Genomic DNA, 21,275 nt, shown 5'->3' with positions numbered 1-21,275 from the left:
CCCTTCACCGGAATGCTCCCTCTGTAGCATTCAGAAGTGCTTTTTACAGGCCTAGAGACGGGAGGTCCAGGGTTCAGATCTGGCCTCAGACACTTCCCAGCGGTGTGACCCTGGGCAAGTCACTTGACCCCCATGACCTAGCCCTGACCACTCTTCTGCCTTGGAGCCAATACACAGTATTGACTCCAAGACGGAAGGTGAGGGTTTAAAAAAAAAGAAGTGCTTTTAACTACACCAGTGTAATGAACAGCTTTCTTTTCCTACTCTCAGAAGAAATAATGCTGCCAAAGCATAATCTTTTTATCAAAAGGAATTTTGTTGTTTTGTGTGACTTCTCCTTTGGGAGTTTTCCCAGCAAGGATACTGGAGTGGTTTACCATTTCCTTCACCTCGTTTTAGAGAGGCAAATAGGAACCAGTGACTTGCCCGGGATCACACAGCTAGGAGGTACCTGAAGCTACATCTTGGGTTCCGGGCGTCTTCTTGCTGGCTTCAGGCCTGGCCCATTCTCTCCGGTGCTCCCTGGCTGCCCCTACCTTCGGGATACCCTGGGTGAACTGAATGAAAAGCCATTGCGGTTTTTGAAACTAGAGGAATATAAACAGACCCTTACAGGGCCTTCTCTTGCCAGACAAGCCCCATATGCCCATGGAGAAAGCTTCCACTGATGGCAACGTTGGTGCCTCTACAGAAGGGGCTCTTTTCTCCTCTGGACTCACACAGGCCATCCTATTCTGTCCGGCCTCTTGTCCTAAAGAGGGTAAGCGCTGAAGGGGCTCCGCTTCCAGGAGCAGTTAATTTGAGTGCACCATCCCACCTGAGGAGCAAAGGACAAAGGGCCCATTCCCGCATCTGTGTGGTCCCTTTGGTACACCCGTCTCTTGCCCAGAATGTTCTCTACAACCAGGCAGTGCACACTACTAAGTATTTCTAGTGGGCTAGCACCAGCTGGCAGTTTGCATTATGATTCTGGAACAGTGTGAACTGGGCAGATGCATGGATCACTCCGAGTGACTGGCTGAAATGAGCAAAATCCCCATCTTGACCAGTGCAAGGGATGGGAGTACACTTTGCCCCTTACATTTTCCCCAAAATCCCTACCTTCCGTATTACAGATTCTAAGGCAGAAGAGCGGTAAGGGCCGGGCAGTGTCTCCAGGCCTGGCTCCATCCACTAAGCCGTTTCCTCTTCCACGGCATCCCCACTCCAGAGCTCTGCCACTGGGGCCCAAGAGAACTCTCGACTTGACCCCCAGGAAAGGGCCGAGGAGGGGCTCTTTGTGGTGTCCCACAACTCCCTCACACTGTACCCCTGGGGCCGAGCCCTGCTCGGGCAGCCAGAGTGGGCTGGGGATTTGGGATGGGATACGCACACCATGAAGGAAGACGCCAGCCTGAAATCAGCCTTCGTTTATTGACTAACTTTACAGTACAGCGATGGATGTTTTAGCTGGTAATGACACAGGGCGATGTATGGGAGAAGCCCCGGGTCCCCTCTCGCAACCACCCACTCCCACAGTCCTGGACACCAGACGGTCCTCCTGAGAAGGGGCGCCGCGGAGGGAGGGGAAAGCGCCAGGTAGCCCCGGGTTCCTCTGGCTGGACCCACAGCGACACACGTGGTGAAGCACACAGAGCCGGCGGGAAGTTCCCAGGGCAACAGGCGAAGCGAGGAAACGATTTCAAATCGCCAGAAAACAGCCACCGTGTGAAGGGAGCCTGGCTGTGCTCCGACCCTTCCTGGGACCCGCGCTCCGGGCTTTGTGCAAGCCAGGCACTGCACCTCTGCCCTGTGCCCCTTGCGGCAGGCCAAGGCGAGGACGCCCGGGAGGTGCCACCCTGCTCGCAGCACACACGTGCTCGGACAGGCAGGAGGCTCGCTGCTTCCTCGGCCACTGCCTCGTGTGCTTCCAGGAGTTCAGGCCCCTCGAAGCGAAGTGAAGATCCACAGTCCTTTGATTAGATGGAGTACTGCTTAATCGCCACATCCATTCACCAGGCACCAGTGTTGGGGATCATAAGGCATAGGGGCCCTCCCCATTCACAGGCAGTCCGCCAACACCCGGGCCCTTCACTTTGGGTTCCCTCCCCTCGTCCCTGGTGAGTGTGGGACCTGCAGACCACCCTGCCTTCCCTGCTTTGGTGAGCATCTTGTTGCAGTCGTCGATACTTGGCTACAACTACAGCTTTCAAACTAGGAGCTTTGCATCAGGGTTCTCCACTCGTGGAGAACAAAACCTTTGTCTAAGTTATACAAACAAGGGTAACTGAATAAAAATGTACAATAGCTGGTTAGGTTTGCCCTCCCTCGCCAAGCTGTGTGGTCATATAAAATAAAGATCAGATTTTCAATCAGATCCTAGACAGTATAAACAAAAACTTAAATGTGTGGTTTATTTCATAATCCCAAACTGAATCTTCTCTTCTAAAACAGTCAGCTATGGAATTTTTCTTCAAATCTATTAAACCAACAAAAAAAAAAGTTTTCCTAGACAAAGCTGCTGATAAAACTCTGGATTCCACGTCCAAAATAGGTGTGCAAATGAAATGCTTCTGCTGTATCCTGAAAATAAAGGTGGAAGAAAAACATTCTGAACCTTTATCCGTAACACCAAAGACTGTGGGTGCCCCCCCCCCCCCCCCCCGGGGCTGCTGTGAGTAAGCACCGAGCAGTGCCTGGCACACAGTAGGCACTAAATAAATGCTAACATTTATTAGAGGCGATGGTCAGGAGATTATAGAGCCGGTGGGGGAAATTTGGGTAGAAAATGTTTGATGTGCTGACTAAAATTTAAGGCCAGAATTCTAGCAAACAAAATTACAAGGGAGGTTTCATTATAAAATAGGATGTTTTTTACGAGAGGCCAAGTCTCAAAGTCTCATGCCCCACACGTGGCCGGTCCACAGACCAGATCCAGAGCAGGCAGTGCCTCCTGCATGTCTGTTCACCGTGAAGTCTTGAGAAGACACTCCATGAAGGATGCGTCCCTGCTGTTACCCACGTGGACACGGACCATTCATAGAAGATGAATCACAGGAAGGTACACAGGGTTGTAATCTTCTTCTGTGAAGTGCTTACACTACGGAAATGTAACTCTACAAGGTTGCCAAGACTAAACAGAATGGTGCCATCACGGTGCTGTTAAGAGTATAATCAAACCCTACGCTTGATATGGCAATCAATCATTTCTGGAAGTATCCCAATGTGAACTAAAGTTTCCCTCTAATGTGTATGATTCCCCTGTTGAAAATGTATGGACTCTTTTAAGTCATGATTGTTACCAAAAGAAAATCTCATTCTAGGCGATCTTAAATTTACCTTGTTCTCTGGATTCAATGATGTTCCTGGCAACGCTATTTTCCTTTTGGACAAGAATTCAGGAACAGCTCAATATACCTATGCTCTGAGGAGCACCCAAAAAAGAATAATAATAAAGCACTGATTAAAAGGGAAAAACAGGTAGATTAGGAGTTCCCACTGTTCAGCCACCAACCCAGACCTTCCCAAGACACTTCTCCAATTGTTTTTTCCCTTTTGAAGAGACTGGACCAAAAAATATATTGTACTTTACTCTGGGTGTGCCTATAAATTTACTTATTGTCATCTCATTTGTATTAGGAGAAGCTTTTTGAGGTTAGGGATTCTTTCTTACATTCTCAGTACCGATTATCCCTAATAATAATGGCAGGGACATTACTCTCTCTATATTTAATATAAGGAATGTGCCTGAAGCCTTTATACAATACAATATGATGCTACTTGTGTAATTGCAAATATAGATTATGACATCTTCTTCTCTAGCAAGTTTATGAAGGGAGACTAGATAGGAAACTGATGCAAAAAAAAAAGAAAACAATTTTAAACACTGTAAATAAAAGCTACATCAAATCCTTTCCAATCTGGCAAATCTTTGTGTTTCTAAAGCACTCTTTCACTTCAAGAAGATGCACCCATTGCCATCAGGTTCAAAAATAAATCTTTAAAGTCGTTCCCCCAGTTGTTAAGTGTGGTCAAAGACTACAAGCAGCCAGTTCTCAAAATACAAATCAAAACAACTCATTGTCACCCTCCAGCAAGTTGATGATAACCAAAAATGTTCATGGTGTTAGAGGGACTATAGAAATGGTCCAATTGATCTGAAAAGATATTGGAATCAGAAGAAAAAAACTACGGTTCCCATACTGTTAATCAAAGAACACAATGGATCCATAAATATGCAGATATAGAATATATATCCCCCCCAGAGGTCAAAGATAAAGACCCCAAAATATTCACTACAGCACTCTTGGGGATACCAAGGGCTGACAATAAGATGTGGGTGAGGAAGCACCAGCGGCGAGGGAGAAGGTGCTCGCCAAGAGACCTCTCCCGGACGGCAGACACCTCCCCTGGCCAGGAGGGGCTGCTGGGCATGGTTCCTTCTGGAGGGTCGGCCACTTTAATGGGACAGTGATAGAAAGGAAGCAAAGAGGTGGCCCACAGCACAAGAGCTCTGGCTAGCTGACTGGCCAAAAGTATCCCCTCATTCCAGGTGGCTTGAGAAGCCCGGCCCACTCTGGTGCCACTCGTGGGAACACCACTTACGCACGTGGGAGCGGTCCTTGCCCATCGCCGCCACGGCATCCTCGTGGGTCTCAAAGTGCACATCAGCCTCCCCGGTGGCCTTCCCACTAGAGCTGTATTCCATGGTGATCCGAACGGGCTTCAGAGGAGCAAAAAACTACATGGAGGAAACACAGGAAGGCCCAGAGGTAGTGTCTGCCCGTCCATCTGTCTCCTGTGCTCCCCAGCTGCCCACCTGTGCCCAAGGTCCCTCTTGGCTCGCTTCTTCCTCTCCCAGGCCCACTCCTGCCCTTGCCAACGAAAGCCAAACTTGGAGGCCACCCTTGGGGAGCTCCACGGCAGAGAAGGTGCCCCCCAGGGCCAGAGCACTGGCAGAGAGAGAAACAGAAACCTTCCGAGCTGTGCCAAGCAGCAAATGCATGCTCAGAGTGTAAATGAACCGCATAGATGCCACCCCCGAGGGGACCAGGGAGCCTGTGCAGGCCTCTCCCAAGGGAAGGAGGCACAGCCCACCCTGATCCCCGCTACCCACAGAGTGAAGGCTGACCCAAACTCTTCACAGGCACCCTTCGTCCATGTGCCAACAGGGTCGTGCCTCTGTGCTCGCCGTCACTGCCAGGGCTCAGTGATGGGCCTGGAGTTGGGCGGACCTGAATTCAATCCTAAAGACTTCCTAGCAAGGTGACCCTGGGCAGGTCATTTCACCTGCCCTCTGCCTCTGTCTCCTCCTCTATGAAGTAAGAGAAGACTAGGCCCCACCTCCCTGAACCTACCCCTAATTCTGAATCTAATCCCCCCGGTCCCTGGTCTCCACATCCCCTTCTCCTGTCTGGGTTTTATTGGCCTCACAGCCACTCTCCCCACACCCCCACCCCACCCCGATGGCTTACTCTGGCTCCTCAGTCCCCATCTCTGACCCTGCACACCCCCACATCAGAGCAGCCTTTGTTCCCAGGGGCCACCCTTGGCCAACCACTGCCCCTCCTTTCCCTTCCGTCTCTCTGTCCCCTCCACGCCCGGATCCCACGAGGTTTTCCCGGCTTCAGAGCCTGCCCCCAGACCCGTCTCGCCCCAATCCACCCCACGTTTAAGGCACTAAGACAGACAAGGCAACGACAGCCCCTCCCAGTGGCCGGAGGGGCCCGCGGCTCCCTCTCTGCTCGGCCTTCCTGCCACATACGTTGACAATGTCTTGAGCATTCGCTTGGAAAGGCAGTCCTCTCATGTGAACGAAATGCAGAGAAGGCATGGTTCCGAAGTCCGCGGCCTCCGCGCTCTTCTCCGGGGCCTCCTTGTGTAATTCTGGGGAGAACAACCCCCAGCGTTCAGGAGTTTAGAGCTGCCACACTTACCGACCCACCCTCCAAAACAACCCCAAGATCGAGAGCTTGCGAAACGCCACATAAACGTCCCTACATGCTGCTGAGCGTGGGTGGGCGCCAGGGACCCCACGGAGGACGAGGAAAGGCCCCAACCCAGCGGAGGGCCCACCAGCGGGGGTTCTGTGAGTCAGGGCCCTGGCCACACGGCCGCCATCTTGGTGGTCACCTCTCCCATACCAGGGACTCAGAGCCCAGATCAGTGGCTGAGGTAAAGGGCTGCTGGGGCAGCTCATTAAGTAGCAGCAAGAGAGTACGTTCCCAGCGAGGAGGATCGGCCCCGGCCCCAGGGTGGTCGTGAGGAGCCTCAGCACCTTCCTCAGACTTCTCCTGCTTGATTTTGGGGGACAGAACGGAGAGGGTGGCCGAAGGGAGGGGAGCAGAGCGCCTGGGGAATCTCTTCGGCAGCCAGCTTCACTTGACTACAAAAGCGCACGTGGGCATTTCCAAGCTTCCCGTACCCCAGAGACCCCCAAGACTCACCCCCTTCCTTTTCACTTTCAAAGGTCATCATTGCGCGGAGCTCCTCACTCCTGTCGTGCTCGTCCAAGCTCGGGCCAGGCTCAGGCCCACCCTTGAGCAGAGAAGGCGCCACTTTCTTCCCCTTGTGAGACCCAACATGTGTTCGAACTTCATTCCTTCGGCTCGGGAAGATTTCTATATACCTGATTCAGAAGTCCACAGGAACAGGCACGCTTCAACACAAAGCCGCGTCCCAGAAAGGCTGCGGAGGGCACACTCAGGGAGCCAGCCGCAGTGCCACGGCCCACGGCAGCCCCACGGGGGACGGGCTTCCGGGATCTCGCGTGGCCGCACACAAGTGTGACCTCACTAGCCTCCTCTGTGCCGCGCCAAGGATTCTATTCCTCCCGTTGTACGTGCCTTTAGTTATCTACATTTGCCGATTATTTCATAAAAGAAGCGTGTGTCCCAGAGGAGCCCCGCGGCCTTCTGGGACCCACACTCACCCCGGCAGCCCCAGGTGTTCCTGAAGACCAGAGGGCAGCAACCGGCTGCGAGGAGGGGGAAGCGACAGGGCCTGAGCACAGCAGCACCCCTGGCAGCTCTTCGGAATGTCCCCTCAGTGTTTATGAAATTAATGAGACTGTGCCCAGCGGTCCTCTAACAACATCGGGCAGAAGCTGGGCAGGGCCCAGGGGACACCACCCTCTCCCGTCCCCGGGCCGCTGGCCAGCACCTCCCAGCCAGGCGCCTCTCAGGGCTCTCACACGACTGACGGAGGCCCGGCTGCCCTGTGGCCATCGTTTCCCCTCTCTTCCTGCCCCAGAACCAGAGAGCGCCCCACTAGCCCCAACTGATGGGGGCTGGGGAGGAGGCCAGGTGTGGGAGGGCCTAGGGCCCGCTCAGCCCTCTGTGCTGGGCTCCGGAGAAGGAAAGCCCGGGAGATGAAGTTCAGCCTCTTACTTCGGTAGCTCCCCACTCCCCACCAGACGCTGTTTGGGGAGCTCCAATACAAGAGGCCGCACCACATCAGGAAGAGCCTTGGGCTAGAGGCAGTGAGGCCGCCCACACTGGGGGAGCCCAGGCGAGTCATCAAACGTCTCTGGCCTTGGTTTCCTCCTGTGTACAATGAGTAAGGCTGGCCTCACGGACCTCTAGGGCCTTTTCAGCTGTAAATCTATGGATGCTGCACACTCAGCTTTAAGCCTTCCACCATCAGGAAAGTGCCTGCAGTAGAAAAACTTTATACAAAGAGCTCCCTGAAGTCATGCTTTCTACTTGTCTTGCCCCTTCTGAGGTCTGCAACAAATCTCAGGGAGCAGGAAAAAACAAGCTAAAATGAAAAAATTTCTATAAAATGCAAAATGCCACACAGCCAAAATCCTGCATTGAATCCAGTTCAATCATTGGGAACTAATAGCTCACTACTCATGGCTAGCATTCATACAGAACTCTGATGTTTGCAAAAAATATATAATCACAGCTGATCCTCACCGTAGTGAGAAGTAGATATTATTATTCCCATTTCATAGCTGAGCAAACTGAGGCAGACAGATGAAGTGATTTACCAGGATCAAACAGCCAGCAAGTGTCAGAGGTAATATTTGAATTCAAGTCTCCCTGGCTCCAAGGCCAAAGCATACATTCTTCTTTTGTCCTGGAGGAGCTGTGTGAAAGCCAACAACTAACTAGATGTGTACAGATCTTTACAAATGTATTTTAAACCCTCACCTTCTGTCTTAGAATCAATACTGTGTATCGGTTCCAAGGCAGAAGAATGGTAAGGGCTAAGCAATGGGAGTCAAGTGACTTGCCCAGGGTCACACTACTAAGTGATGTCTGTGGTCACATTTGAACCCAGGACTCCTCCATTGAGCCACCTCGCTGCTCCAGATTACTCTTATGACAGAAGGATCTTACATGCCCATTACTACTGAAGTCATATTCTCCACATTAGTTCCACAACCCTACTCACTCACCGATTCCCAATTTCTTCCTTATGTTTCAGCAGAGCTTGGTTAGCCATTTCTGGTTCTTCAAACTGCACATAGGCTTCCCCTGTTTTCTTTCTCCCTCGGTGGTCCATGACAAATGTTATGTCAATTATATTCAGACCTAAGAACCAAGAAATTATTCTAATCTACTGTCCCCAAATCACGTGGATGTGAAAAAAAATTACACATCAGTCATTTTGCATATCACTTCCATTTGTAGATTTCCATAATGTGACCAACCAATGAACAAGCATTATTTAAGCCCCTTGCCTATAATAGGATACATCATGGGGTGGGGTGGGGGTGGGGTGTATAACAAGCCTACCAAAACTAATTGTGGTCTGATGGAGATGGGGAATGCTTAAAAGGCAACTGGAAAGACATCATTTCACCACAAGACCATGGTGGGGATTAGTGATTAGTTTTGCTTGGCCACACTCATTTGTTATAATTTTTTTTTGTGGAGGAAGAAGAATGATGAGCAATAGCAATGCTCAAAATAAGAAAATGATGAAATGGTCATTGTAGCATTTCAAAGGATACAAGAGAATCAGAAGGTCAGAAAGAGAATGGGATAAGCAGGACAGCGTTGAATCCATAGTGCTGAATTTAAAAAAAATAAGACCTGTACCTTCCAATGTATAATTTTGTTTTGTATAAATATGTTTTCATTTAAAAGGGCCTTGATTTGGGGGGAGAAAGGAGAGAATGAAAAACAGTAGTGGCAGTTGGGTTGCTCAGTGGATTGAGAGTCAGGCCTAGAGACAGGAAGTCTTGGTTTTAAATCTGGCCTCAGATACTTCCCAGCTATGTGTCCCTGGGCAAGTCACTTAACCCCCATTGCCTAGCCCTTACCACTCTTCTGCCTTGGAACCAATTCACAGTATTGATTTTAAGATGGAAGGTAAGGATTAAAAAAAAATAAAAATAAAAAAATTTTAAGAGAAAAATAGCAATAAGTGATTTCTTAAAAATGACTCTATAATGGGAAAAAGTAGTATTTCCAAAGGAAAACAAAACCGGCCAATATTCTAAAAGCACTGGAAATACCAGGTGCAATTTCTTCTAATATAAATAACTTCTGATCTAGGAAAAGGCTCTGCTGAAGTATGAGGTGGAAGGCAGGTGGTGAGAAAAGGTCTTAGACACAAGGCGAAGATGTGAGGCACCTGCAAAGAAATCCACGATGTCCTTCTCGTTGCAGCTATAAGGAAGTCCTCTCAAACGAACCACTCCATCATTTACCGCAGGGTTTGATTTGGCCTGCAAGCTCTTCATTAAAGCATCCACGTCTTCATTGTTTATTTCATAAACTACAGAGGTTAAAAACACCAAGAAAGATACAGAAATGCTACCAACCACAGAGCAAGGGGGCACACTAGGTATATGCTTCTCAGATCACAGAAGAACTCCAAAACAGATGCTGCTCTGGTGTTACAAAAAGGAGTCTAAACCAGTAGTCAAGACAGGAATATTTGTCTCCCATACATTAGATTTCTCCTCTAAGAAAGTTCTGAGCTTCCAAGTGTTTTAGAAAACCCCAAAAATTTTGCCTCTCAGTGTTTTAAAAAGATAAAGGCCTCAAGAGAACAAACCAAAGTTATCAAGGAAAGGGGAAAGGTCATGGCTTATTAGATACTTGAGTCAGAAATATCTGCATTCAAGGCCCTTCTCTGATATGCTGATTAATACCATGTGACGCTGAGCAAGTCACTGATATCTTAGGACATTCAGACAACTCTCTAAAACACTGAAAAGGATGCAGGGAAGTAAGCTTCCTCAGCAGGAATACTGCCTCCTCCTACTAATGAAATTATAAGTCTTGTCTGAAAGGGGAAAAAATCCATAAACTAATCATTTATGACTCCAAAAACCAGCCAGTGATTGAGCTATCATAATTATATTAGAAAATGTTTGTTTAGAGTAAATCCTCTTATGAATTTCTGTTAAACTTTCCTTTATTCTTCTTCCTTTATATCATGAGATTATGGTTTTAACCCTTGAAAAAGAAACTCATTCCATAACCGTGGGCAAATTCCTTAACCTTGCTGGGCCTTCCTTGTCCTGCTGGAAAACATGAATATTCATAATGCTTGTCCTAATGACCTCGTAGAAGCCAGTGAGGATCAAATGAGAAAGGGTCTATATATGAATGCACCACAGAAGGATCAGTCCTCCCCAGAACCCAGGGCCCTCATCCATCCCATTCCCCCACACCCAAGTCAGATTTCTACTACCTTCTACGTAGCGTTGACCCATGTAGAGGTGATGTTTTTCTAAGGCCTTCTTTACATCCTGCTCTGACTCCATTTCAACTAATGCATCTCCCCTGCGTTTCCCATCTCTATTTAAGAGGAAATGTATCCCATTCTCACCATTTCGGATTCGACAGTCTGAAAACAAGACAAAAGAAGAGTAAGGAAAAAACCCAAATACAAATCCATCATTCATTTCAACTCTATACCCTACCCCCTGTCCCTCAAGCATACTTCCAACTCCATAACTACTGTCTTCTTCTCATAAACTGTACATAATCCAAAAGTACTCCTGAGTCCTGTCATGTGGTTGCTACCTCCAGCCCCGATTTAGTAACTAGTTTCATGAATTGTTGTAGGCAAAAGAATCTATTTCTGGCAGAAAGGGGTGAGCCTCTTTAGTCCTCAGACAAGAAATGAAGTCCTTTGTCATAAATTATAAAAAATAAACATTTATTAAACACATCTCCTCTATCAAGGTATAGGCACTGAGATCCTGGTAGGACATACCAGAGCTGATTATACTTCGCTGACACATCCTTTAAGAAACCAGGGTGCCCTCCTGTTTTAGGACATTAAAGCAGGATGTTCTCTTCCATGTTACTGAAGGTGTGCGGAAAAGCCACAATGCTCATGTTCTCTAAGCAGAACTCAGTGGATAAGGCAAGCAAGCAAGCATGCCTTAGCAAATCATCTCCAACAGAGTACAAAGGAGATCTAGGTGACTTCAAGAGTTAATTCCCTATCACCTAAAAGAACTCAGACATTTCCTTCCCCATCTCAGATATTTTCAAATACCTACTCTGAATTATCCCACTTGTAATTTACCAGCTTTCTCCTATTACTAAGAAAATGCATTTATTTTTTATAATTCAGCAAATTGAGGCAAGAATTCCACTTGAGTGACTTTAATTTTAATTGGCAACTACATGAACAAAGTTTAATAATTTCAATAAAATCCTTAAAGTATTTTTTCTTTAAAACCTATCTTCAAATCAATACTGTGTACGAATTCCAAGGCAGAAAAGTGGAAAGGGCTAGGCAATGTGGGATTAAGTGACTTGCCCACAGTCACACAGCTAGGAAGAAGGCCAAAGTCTGAGGCCAAATTTGAACCCAGGGCTTCCCATCTCTAGGCCTGGCTCTAAATCCACTGAGTTGTCCTTCACCTCCAAAATATTTTTAAGGTAGTATCTACTTAAAGGACAATGAAAAATTATGGTCAAAATCAACAGATTTTAATGCAAAAGAAAACATTTTAATGTGACCAACTTAAAAAGATTTTGTGCTATGTGGCAATTGTTTTATATGAGACTACATGGCATGCACCATGGAGAGGAAGCATTCTTTTGAGCCTAGTTTGCCACTCTCTTCATATTTTTGTGTGTTTGGACCCCACCTAGAAAAAAAATCAAAGAAAACTGAATGAAAACTGAAGAAATCTAAATGAACACTTCCAAGTATCAGAGTGATATCTATGTTGTTGACGCTGAAAAAAAAAACAAAGGTAGCTTCTGAAGTATTTTTTTTAAAGATCAATTTGTTCAGGAGGGACTCAAAACAAGATGGTCAGTTCTGTCAAATGCTGATACTGTGTGGAGGTATGTAGAACCCAAATGTCATGCCATGTAATGGGGTTCAATGTGGTTTGAGCATTAAATGTATTTTTATCATATTCTAATTCTCTTAAAAATGAATGACCCCACAATACACAAGATTAATTCTTCATAAATGCATATAAAGAGAATGCTATGTTCCCCCAAGAATTATGTCAATACTTAATATCATGTCTCATTGAATATCCAAGATTTACTTTTTTTTAATGGTACAAGCTGAAAATAGATACTATTTAATGAAATAAAACTATCTATTTCAAACAGAAGTAAAAATATACCAAAGAAAAACTTAAGCACATCTTCCACAGTGCAGGACCAAGGCAGTCCTTGGGCCCGAATGAGATATACATCATCCTCTTCCTCTTCTCCTAACTTAGATGAAGTCAGGTCATACTCAGGGAGTGGCGGGAGTTCTTCTAGATAGGTATTAGAATCCTTCAAAAAGAGAGGGGAAATGTACAGTATGTTTCTTTGTAACCTCTTAATATTAACATTTCTGGAAATCAAAGATGGCATTAATGGTCAAGAAACAAAATGGCAGCACAAGAGTGACTGTTGCCTCCTTTTTGCCATTTATTGCATATGAAGTTACTTGGGGCCTGAATTTCACTCTAGACTATTTTGAAACAAAAAAATTATAATTATACACATGTATAACCCAGTGAAATTGCCTGTCAGCTCTGGAAAAGGGAAGGGAAGAGGGGAGGGGGAGAAAATGAATCATGTAAACCAAGGAAAAAGATTTTAAAATAAATTGAAACTAAAAGCCTTTTTATAAGATTCTTGACAGTTCAGCAAACGAATGAAAACATAGGGTAAGTAAGAGTCACTAAAAGGACAAGTCTGTGCCTCATTCACACAGACAAGAAATGACTTAACTTTTGACCTTTAAGGAACAGAAGGGCAGGGTGGGGAGGGGTCCTGCTCATGTAGGGAGCTGGGATGAGGCAGAACTATACCACCATTTACTTAACAAACAGTGCCGCAGTCACTATGTACAAGCCCATTCTACAAAAATAAAGAAGCCAGGGTCCTTGATTGACCTCAAGAACGCGGCCAGTGACCAGATCAGGAAAATCAACAGAGTTAATGGCATACTAGGAGAAGCCATGCAGCCCACCAATTTCCAACAGCAAAGACCCAACTGCCCCCAAGCCTGCTGGAGGATTGCTAGCTAGCACCCGGCTTTTCTAAAGGCCGCCACGCCGTTTGGCTTCCCGGCTTATCCTACTACAAGAGCGAGTGCAGCAGTGTACAAACTGTGGGGTGTAACGGCACGAATCGGGAGTTGGGAGCCCAACCTGTGTGACTTGGGGCAACTCACTCAGTTGTTCTCAGGTGCCTAGCTCGGGGGGATGGAGAGTGGGTGGTGAGTGGAGCTCCGGGGGGGGTGCGGGGGGAAGAGAGGAAAGAATACCCCCCAGGGTCGGAGGGTTCAAAAACCACCTCCGACGCTTGCTTACTTCCGGTGTGACACTTGTAAAACGAGAGAATTGGCCCCTTGAGTTCTTGTGTCTCTAGACCTGTAACTCTATGTCCCCAAGCTGGGGGTCAGACTGGATGCACTTCTGGGGTTCCCTCTTGGGGATGTAAGGATGCTACGCCCAAATCATAAGTACTGCCAAGTCAGGCTAGTGTTGCACACAGTCCCAGAAAATGGTGACAGGTTCCTACCGGGCATGTAATTTAGAAAGATACTTGTGGGAGGCTGTGGGGAACCGCACCCCCAACCCTCCTTCCTTCCCAGTGCTGGATTGACTAGCAGCGCCCGCACCCGGCAGTTTCTGGGACGCCCGTAAGGTTCACAAGTGCGGATCCAGCTCGGGTTCTCAGTACGGGAAGGGCAAGCCGTGACCTTCGGCCTCACCTCCTCGCGCCCCTCCCCCTAGACACCCTCGCTGGGCGTCCCGGGGGCGCGCGCCGCGCAGCAGAAGAGGAGCGCCGCACGCGGCAGTCCGCCCTGCACATCCAGGGAGCGGAGGGGAGGCGAGAGCAGGGTGCGCGCGCAGAGCTCCACCCGCCCTCCCTGCCACCCACCCCCCGCCCGGGCCCGGCGCGCGCCGCGTACCTGGCTGTAGCCGCGGCCCACCGAGGGCGCGGCAACGGGGACGGCCGAAGACAGCAGAGGCCCGCGCAGGGCCTGGAAGGAGGCGGCGGCCGCGGCCACGGGACCAGAAGTAGCTGCGGCCGGGGAAGGCGGCGGGCCCACCAGGCGGCCGGCCTGCAGACTCCGCGTTTGAGCAGCGGCGGCAGCGGCCGCCCCAAGCAGCAGCAGCAGGCGGCGGCGGCCCGACACGCCTGCGGGGAAGGCGCCTGCGGCCGTGTAGAGCGGCAGGCAGGCGGCCCCCGTGCGCCGGCAGCTGCTGCAGTTACAGCCGCAGCCCCGGAGCAGGGCCCCGAGCACCCAACGCGTCCCAGCCATGGGCGGCGGGGCCGGTGCAGGTTCCAGGGGCGGCAGCGGGAACTGCGAGGGAACGGAATCCAGGGCCGGGCAGGGGGCGCCAGGCACATGCGCTGCGGGGCCCGGGGGTAGTTGGAGCGAGCAACTGAGCGGCGCGCGCGCGCGCGCGTATACCGCCATTGCCCCGCCCTGGGGGTGGGGCCAGTGCGCCGGCACGAGCTACTGAACGCGGTCCCTTCCTCGGGGGCGGAGTAGATGGGCGGGGCCTGGCGGAGCTGGCGCGATCTACCGGACCCCTCTCCGGCGCAGGGGCATATCTACCGTGGCTCCGCTGCTGGGGCGGGAAGGAGAAAGACCGGCGCCCAGATCCTGCCTGCTGACCAAAGGTGGGGTGGTGGATGGCAGAGGCGTCAGCTTCCCTGCCAAACCTTTTCATGCAGGTGGTTAGTCAGAGGAGAGGAAAATCACTAGCTTTGGGGTTCTGATTTTCTGCAATCAGCCAATAAACCGATATTTATTAGGTGCTTCTTGTGGCAAACACACCAAAAAAAAAAAAAAAAACCGAATCCCTGCCTGCAAGGGTGTTTTAATGAATAGTTGAGTAAAGCGGGAGCCCTTTCTGTGGGTGCTACCCCTTCTTTTATAGGTGAGCAAAGTTAGGTAGGCAGTAAATCTGAGCTGCCATCCAAACTATGCTCCCATGAATTCAAGGTCAGTACTCTTTCTCTGTCACATATTCCTTAAACCATGGAATGTAACCTATTAGTCATCCAACAAACCTTTATTAAAACACTGGGCCAGGCACAGTGCTGTGTGCTAGGCACTAGGCATACAAATAAAGGTAAAAACACAGTGTCCCTACTCTTGCTCCCATTCTGATGAGGGAGACACCATACAACCATGTACCCTATATGATATAGACAGTAAAAATAGGAGGTCATCTCAGAAAGGAGTGGGGTGGAGAGAGACAAAGAAATGCCTCTTGCAAAAGGTGGGATTTAAGCAGTCTTGGAAGAAGTTAGGGAAACTGAGAGGTGAGGAGGAAGAGCATTCTAGGCATGGAGGAGACCCAGGGCAAATGCACGGTCTCTGGAGATAGATTGTTCTTATATGAGGAAACTCAAGAAGACTAGTATTACTGGAGAAGAGCAAAGACTAAGATGATGGGAAAGGTAGGAAGGGGCCACATCATGAAAGGCTTTAAATGCCAGACAGGATTTTATATTTGCTCCTGGAAGTAGTAGAAGGCCTGGAGTTTATTTAAAAGAAGAAAGGAGGAGCGACTCAGTAGACTGAGAGCCTGGTCCAGAGAGAGGTAAGTTGGGAAGGGTGGAAAGTTGAGTGGGGTAGAGATAATAAGTTCTGTCTTAGACATGTTGAATTTGAGATGTCAAAAAGACAGTTTGTGTAGTAGGCCTAGAGTGTGGGAAAGAGATATTTCTTATGGGCTGGATATCTGGGGATTGCATAGATAACTGGAGCTGCTGAGATTACCAAAGTAGATTATATATAGAGAGAAGAGGGTCCAGAGCAAAGCTTTGGGGGATACTCGCCATTGTTGAGCACAACCTAGATGAAGAGACTGAGGAGCCCTTAGTCGGGTAAGAGGAGAATCAGGTGTAGCATCCCAAGCATATTCACATCTATGAAATATAAATGACTATATGATTACTGTGTCGCCAAGCATAAGGTTATACCAATGAGGCTTGTGAATGTAACCTTGAACTGGCCATGCGGCCCTTGGCTAAGACAAACTCATTAACATGCTCGGACTCAATTCCCCGGGAAAGAGCTGTTTACAATCTACACGCCCAAAGGTGTTCCCTCTACCTTGCCACCTAATCTTAAGTGTCTATACTTTGTGATGTGTTTACTACGCCCTTGGGAGTACCGCCCAAGCAGGACAGGATTAAATTCAGAGGCAAACCCATGAACTTCCTCTTGGCTTTCTCTCCCCTTTTGTGGAGCTCCACTCGGCTCCTTAATCCTCCCTCCCTCTTTCTCTCTCCTTTCTGAATCTCTTCCTCCACGAGGCTCCCGCCCCTGTCGGCTTACATTCTCCACCTTAATCTTCTCCTCTACCTTGTATTCCATTGATCCTCATATTTTCCTCCCAAGGGGAAAATCATAGGGGTTGCCTGCCCTATTTAAACATTGACTTGTCCATGTCTGTCATTCTTCACCCTGGTTCCCCGATTCCCTACTTCTCCTCTGGTCCCTATCACAAAGGACAGCCCCCTCCTTGTAGACCCGCTTATTGGGCTCTACATCAGGAGTGAAGAATGTCATGAAAACCTAGAGAAGAAAGTATCCAGAAAGAGTGTGAGCCACAATATCAAAGGCATCAAAGAGCGTTCATAACCATTCATATAAATTCTGACAGCAACGGTAATGGGAAAATATGAATTTATGAATTGTTGATAGCCTAATTTTACTGCATGAGAGTTTAGAAACATCTGTGTGCTATCAAAACGTTATGACAACTAGGTTGCACCACAGAGGACAGAGCATTTGTCCTTGAGGAAAATCTGAATTCAAGTTTGACCTTAGAACTTGCTAGCTCCGTGTCCCTGGTCATTCTGAAACTCAATTTTGTCATCAGGAAAACAGATTTCCGTTTTAGACATGGTGAATTGGAGATGTATATGGGACATCCAGTTTGAGATGTCAAAAAGGACCAGAGCTAAGGAAGAGATTAGGGCTGGATATATTAATCTGCGGATCATAGCACCTACCTTCCAGAGCCGTTGTGAAGAGAAAATGAGATATTTGTAAAGTGTTTTGCAAACCTTAAAGTACTACATAAATGTTTATTTGTATTTTGCTTCTTGGGAAATGTTTTACAAAGCCATTGTCCTTTCTTTTCAATCCCTTCATTTTATTCCATTTGTTCAAAGATTCTTCTCTCTCTTCTACTCCCTTTCTCTACCCCCACTGAGAAAATCCCATGTTATAAACAGATATAGTCAAGTGTGAAGATGAGATTAACTCTCCCCTGCCCATTTTTAGATTTAATCACCAGTGGGGTATACACTCCACTTACACTTGAATGGGGGAAGATCTGTGATCCATGTGTACAATAGTGGGTGATGAATCAGAATTGACTGACTGCCCCCTGGGCAGTCCTAAGCAAAGCTTTAGCTGTAAGTGGTACAGGTAAAATGGAAGGAAGTCACAGGAAGTGATGAAAAGAAATGGTCTTTTAAAATGTCAAGAACTTCCTGTGAAGACTTTTGCCTTCAACTGGATCTTGAAGGAGCTCCAGCTGGGGACCTCTGCTCTTGGATTTTTCCTTTAGAACTAGCAGGTGGGGTGAGTAAAAAAGACTGACTCCTTTCCTGGATTTTCTGAAGCGACTAGCCTTAGGAGAGGCCTCCCCTCTTGAGAGAGCCTCCTTGCATTCCCAGGTCCTCGGCTCAAGGCTAAGGCTCCTCCAGCTAAGGACTAACTATAGCTCTGCTTGGGTTGAGCCAGGACCTGGAGCAAAATACTTAGTGTGGAGGTTAGATATCTTACCCTATCCTCTCTCTGATTTTCTTGCTTTTCGTTTTTCTATATTTTATAAATAAATTGCTTTAAAAAATCATTTTGAAATTGATTAAATTCCTGGCTGAAGTAGTGCTAAAAGGGGAGGATAGTAAAATTGAAATAGATAAAGCAGATAAATCCCTGCCAGCATTTTTTAGAGAACAGACCTAGCTTCCCTTTCCCCCAGGAGGTCAAACTGTTTATGCAGGCAGAAGACCAGACTCTACTTAGTTTGGGAATGAGAATTAGGAAGGACAAGAAATAAAGGAATTTCAGGACTATCAAAGAAGTCAGGATGGAAGCAAGATATCACATGGCTAATTAGGGCTAGGTAACTAAATGGATATGAAAATAACCCCTAAATAACAGCCCCCACATGAATCTGAGGATTGTCTCATCCTCGAACCCACATTCCTGTGTCAGTGATAAGATTTGTTTGATTAAGAATCTACAGCCACCACCTTGGAGGAATATCAGCCCCACAATGATGAGATTGGTTTCAATGCTGATGAAGCACACAATATTGTGAAGAGTGTATGGATGCTATATTGGGTGGTGTGGATTATAATCAGAATAATGTCAATCAGTGGACTGCAGCTATAGTGGAACAATCCTTAACCCATTTGGTAAAGTTAGGGAAGACATATAAATATATTGTTACTTGTGCAGTGATGCAGAAGAGTGGATCTGGTTTACACACAGCCAGCTCATGTTTTTGGGATACTACATCTGATGGAACCTGTACCATAAGATGGGAGAATCAAACTATGAACTGTATTGTCAATGTTTTTGCCATTGCTATTATCCTGTAGCGAAATGGAAATATTATACCAGCGCCTTTAATATAAGAAATTATCAAAATGTTCTTGATGGAACTATTCATAGTATTATTTAATTACCTTATTATTGCACAAGAAGTGAAAGTGTGCAGTTGGCTTCAGAACAGTAAAAAGTAAACCTTATAACTAACTAATCTTATAACATAGCATACTTTAATTAAACACTTGCATAGTTAGAAAAACATTAAACCCAGAAAAATAAGGCTTTAGATTTAAACACTGTATTTATATTTGCACCAGCTTTCCATGGAGGAATTAAGATTAGGATAATAAAGTTCTCTTGTTTTGGAAAAATAACATTCTACCTGCCAAGTATATAAATTTACCCAAGTTCTTAGTTCAGTAATTATCAGTGCCTCTTTTGATTATACAAACAAGATAGCATAAGTATTCTATGTTTTTCTTTTTATCAAGTACTATTATATAGTAACTAGAATTAACTTGGTTCCCCCCCAAGTAATTATTTAATAATTTGTTGCCTTTAATTCTAAAATCCAGAGCTCATAATTGAACAATATGGGTGAATTGATTTCTTTAGCCTAATAAAATTCACTGTAGAATAAATAACAACATGTACTAATTCAACAATAATTGTCTTTCAAATCATTCTATGTTCAACAAATATATGTTGATTACCCACTATGTGCAGCATTCTGTTTAATTACCACATTGCTGGTGCCTTCCACCCAGTTTGGAAACTGTAGCATATATAATTTGGGTTGTGGATATGTGGATTAAAACATTTGGTTTGCAATTTAGAGTATATAAGACAGTGGTAGTTAATTAATTTTAAGAGGAAAATTAAATGAGCAGAAGCCATGCAGAAGTTAGTTAAATCATGTTCTTGCTATAAATAGATTTTATTTACCATTGTAGACATGACTTAGAGAAATATTTAAAGAGAGTTAGTTAGAATAAATGTGCACATTTAATTTTGTTCTTAGTTTCATAACTAGTGAGTTGTATTTATTGTTTTGATTATTAACTGACATTTGTGAATCACCTATATGAAGTTTAAAATATATAGAGTAAGTTATAAATGTAAAGTGTATATTCATTAGCAAGTTATAATTCAGGGCTTATGATATGTAGAAAAATATATTGAAAAGTAAAGACTTTAAATTAGTATACACACAGCTATGCTACCAAATGCAAAGTCAATCTGCTTTCTAAGCAAGAAAATAAAGTTATAAATACAAATAGTCTTACTACTGAGTAAATCTATAGAGTAAAACTAATACATTGAACTTTTTGAAGAAAGGCTTAGTGGTGATTAGTAAATGATAAAGGGGTATAAGGTGGTTATATTTGCATGTTTGTATTTTAGATATGTAACAGACATGCATATTCAAGATAAGTTCATTTTAAATGCAGTAGTGTACCATTTTTGGTACATCAAAATTTATCTCAATTATTACTTTGATGCTATTTTTCTTGAACTTGAAGATTGGACTAGAGTGATCAAAATGCAAATGTAATTGAGTGATGTTAGTGAATCTCAGTTTCTTAAAAAAATAATCATAGAAACATATACTTGTGAAATCATGTTTTAAAGAATTTGCTTGATACTGTTTCTGTAGCTGAAAGATAATAAAGATTGTCTGCCTTACCAAAAAAAAAAGAAAAGAAAAGAAAAGAAAAAGAACCTACATGTAAAAGGAAATAACTTTGTATCTTGTAACCCTATATAAAATGTTCTAAAATGTTAGACGGGGCAGCTTCCATTAGGGAAGTCTGTCCCAGCTGGTAGATTCTTTATTAATCAATAAATAATGGTTCCAATAATTGAATTTTTGGGTGTCCAGACTCATTTTATGAAGTACCCCACTTCAGTTGGAGACCCCCAGAGAGATCTCAAGCCCCAGGACCAGGAGGTAAGGATTTCAGAGAGGGCTGCAGTAAGAGCATGTGTGTGTGTGTGTGTGTGTGTGTGTGTGTGTGTGTGTGTGCTTGTGTGGGGGAGAGTTCTCTAGGCCCGAGGCATACAGCTAAATGGCTGGGGTTGTAACCCAAATCATACCTGGGCAGCTTTTGCTAAGCCAGGGCCTGTGAAGGAGGCTTGAACCTTTAGCCCCTTTGGGGGTGTTTCTGAGTGTGGACTTGGAGAGTATGCAGTTTCTAACTCCTGTGAGGGATTGGGTCAGAAATCCAAGGAAGTGAATGGTGGCCTCTCTGGAGCCTGCCCCTGGTTGTGGTATTTGAGAATTCGAGCAAAATTTAGGCTGATTTTGGAACCAT

General features: G+C 46.2%; 1 protein-coding gene and 1 pseudogene across 1 annotated transcript; one reads left to right on the top strand and one right to left on the bottom strand.

The window, feature by feature from the left end:
* Positions 1 to 1,394: 1,394 nt before the first annotated feature.
* Positions 1,395 to 18,873, bottom strand: GRSF1 (G-rich RNA sequence binding factor 1). Its single transcript, XM_001364402.4, has 10 exons — positions 14,338 to 18,873; positions 12,548 to 12,704; positions 10,636 to 10,791; positions 9,568 to 9,711; positions 8,384 to 8,519; positions 6,426 to 6,607; positions 5,744 to 5,865; positions 4,585 to 4,720; positions 3,319 to 3,403; positions 1,395 to 2,562 (listed from the first exon to the last, which is right to left on the bottom strand). Exons 1-9 carry the CDS (start codon positions 14,848 to 14,850, stop codon positions 3,354 to 3,356), a joined length of 1,596 nt encoding a protein of 531 aa, XP_001364439.2. The 5' UTR covers positions 14,851 to 18,873; the 3' UTR covers positions 1,395 to 2,562; positions 3,319 to 3,353.
* LOC100617738 (dynein light chain Tctex-type 3-like) lies at positions 14,926 to 20,930 on the top strand (annotated as a pseudogene).
* Positions 20,931 to 21,275: the final 345 nt, after the last annotated feature.

Source organism: Monodelphis domestica, chromosome 6, assembly GCF_027887165.1.
Source record: "Monodelphis domestica isolate mMonDom1 chromosome 6, mMonDom1.pri, whole genome shotgun sequence".
NCBI lineage: Eukaryota > Metazoa > Chordata > Mammalia > Didelphimorphia > Didelphidae > Monodelphis > Monodelphis domestica.
The sequence above is the reverse complement of the archived record's forward strand: the minus strand, read 5'-3'. Positions and strand labels throughout refer to the sequence as shown.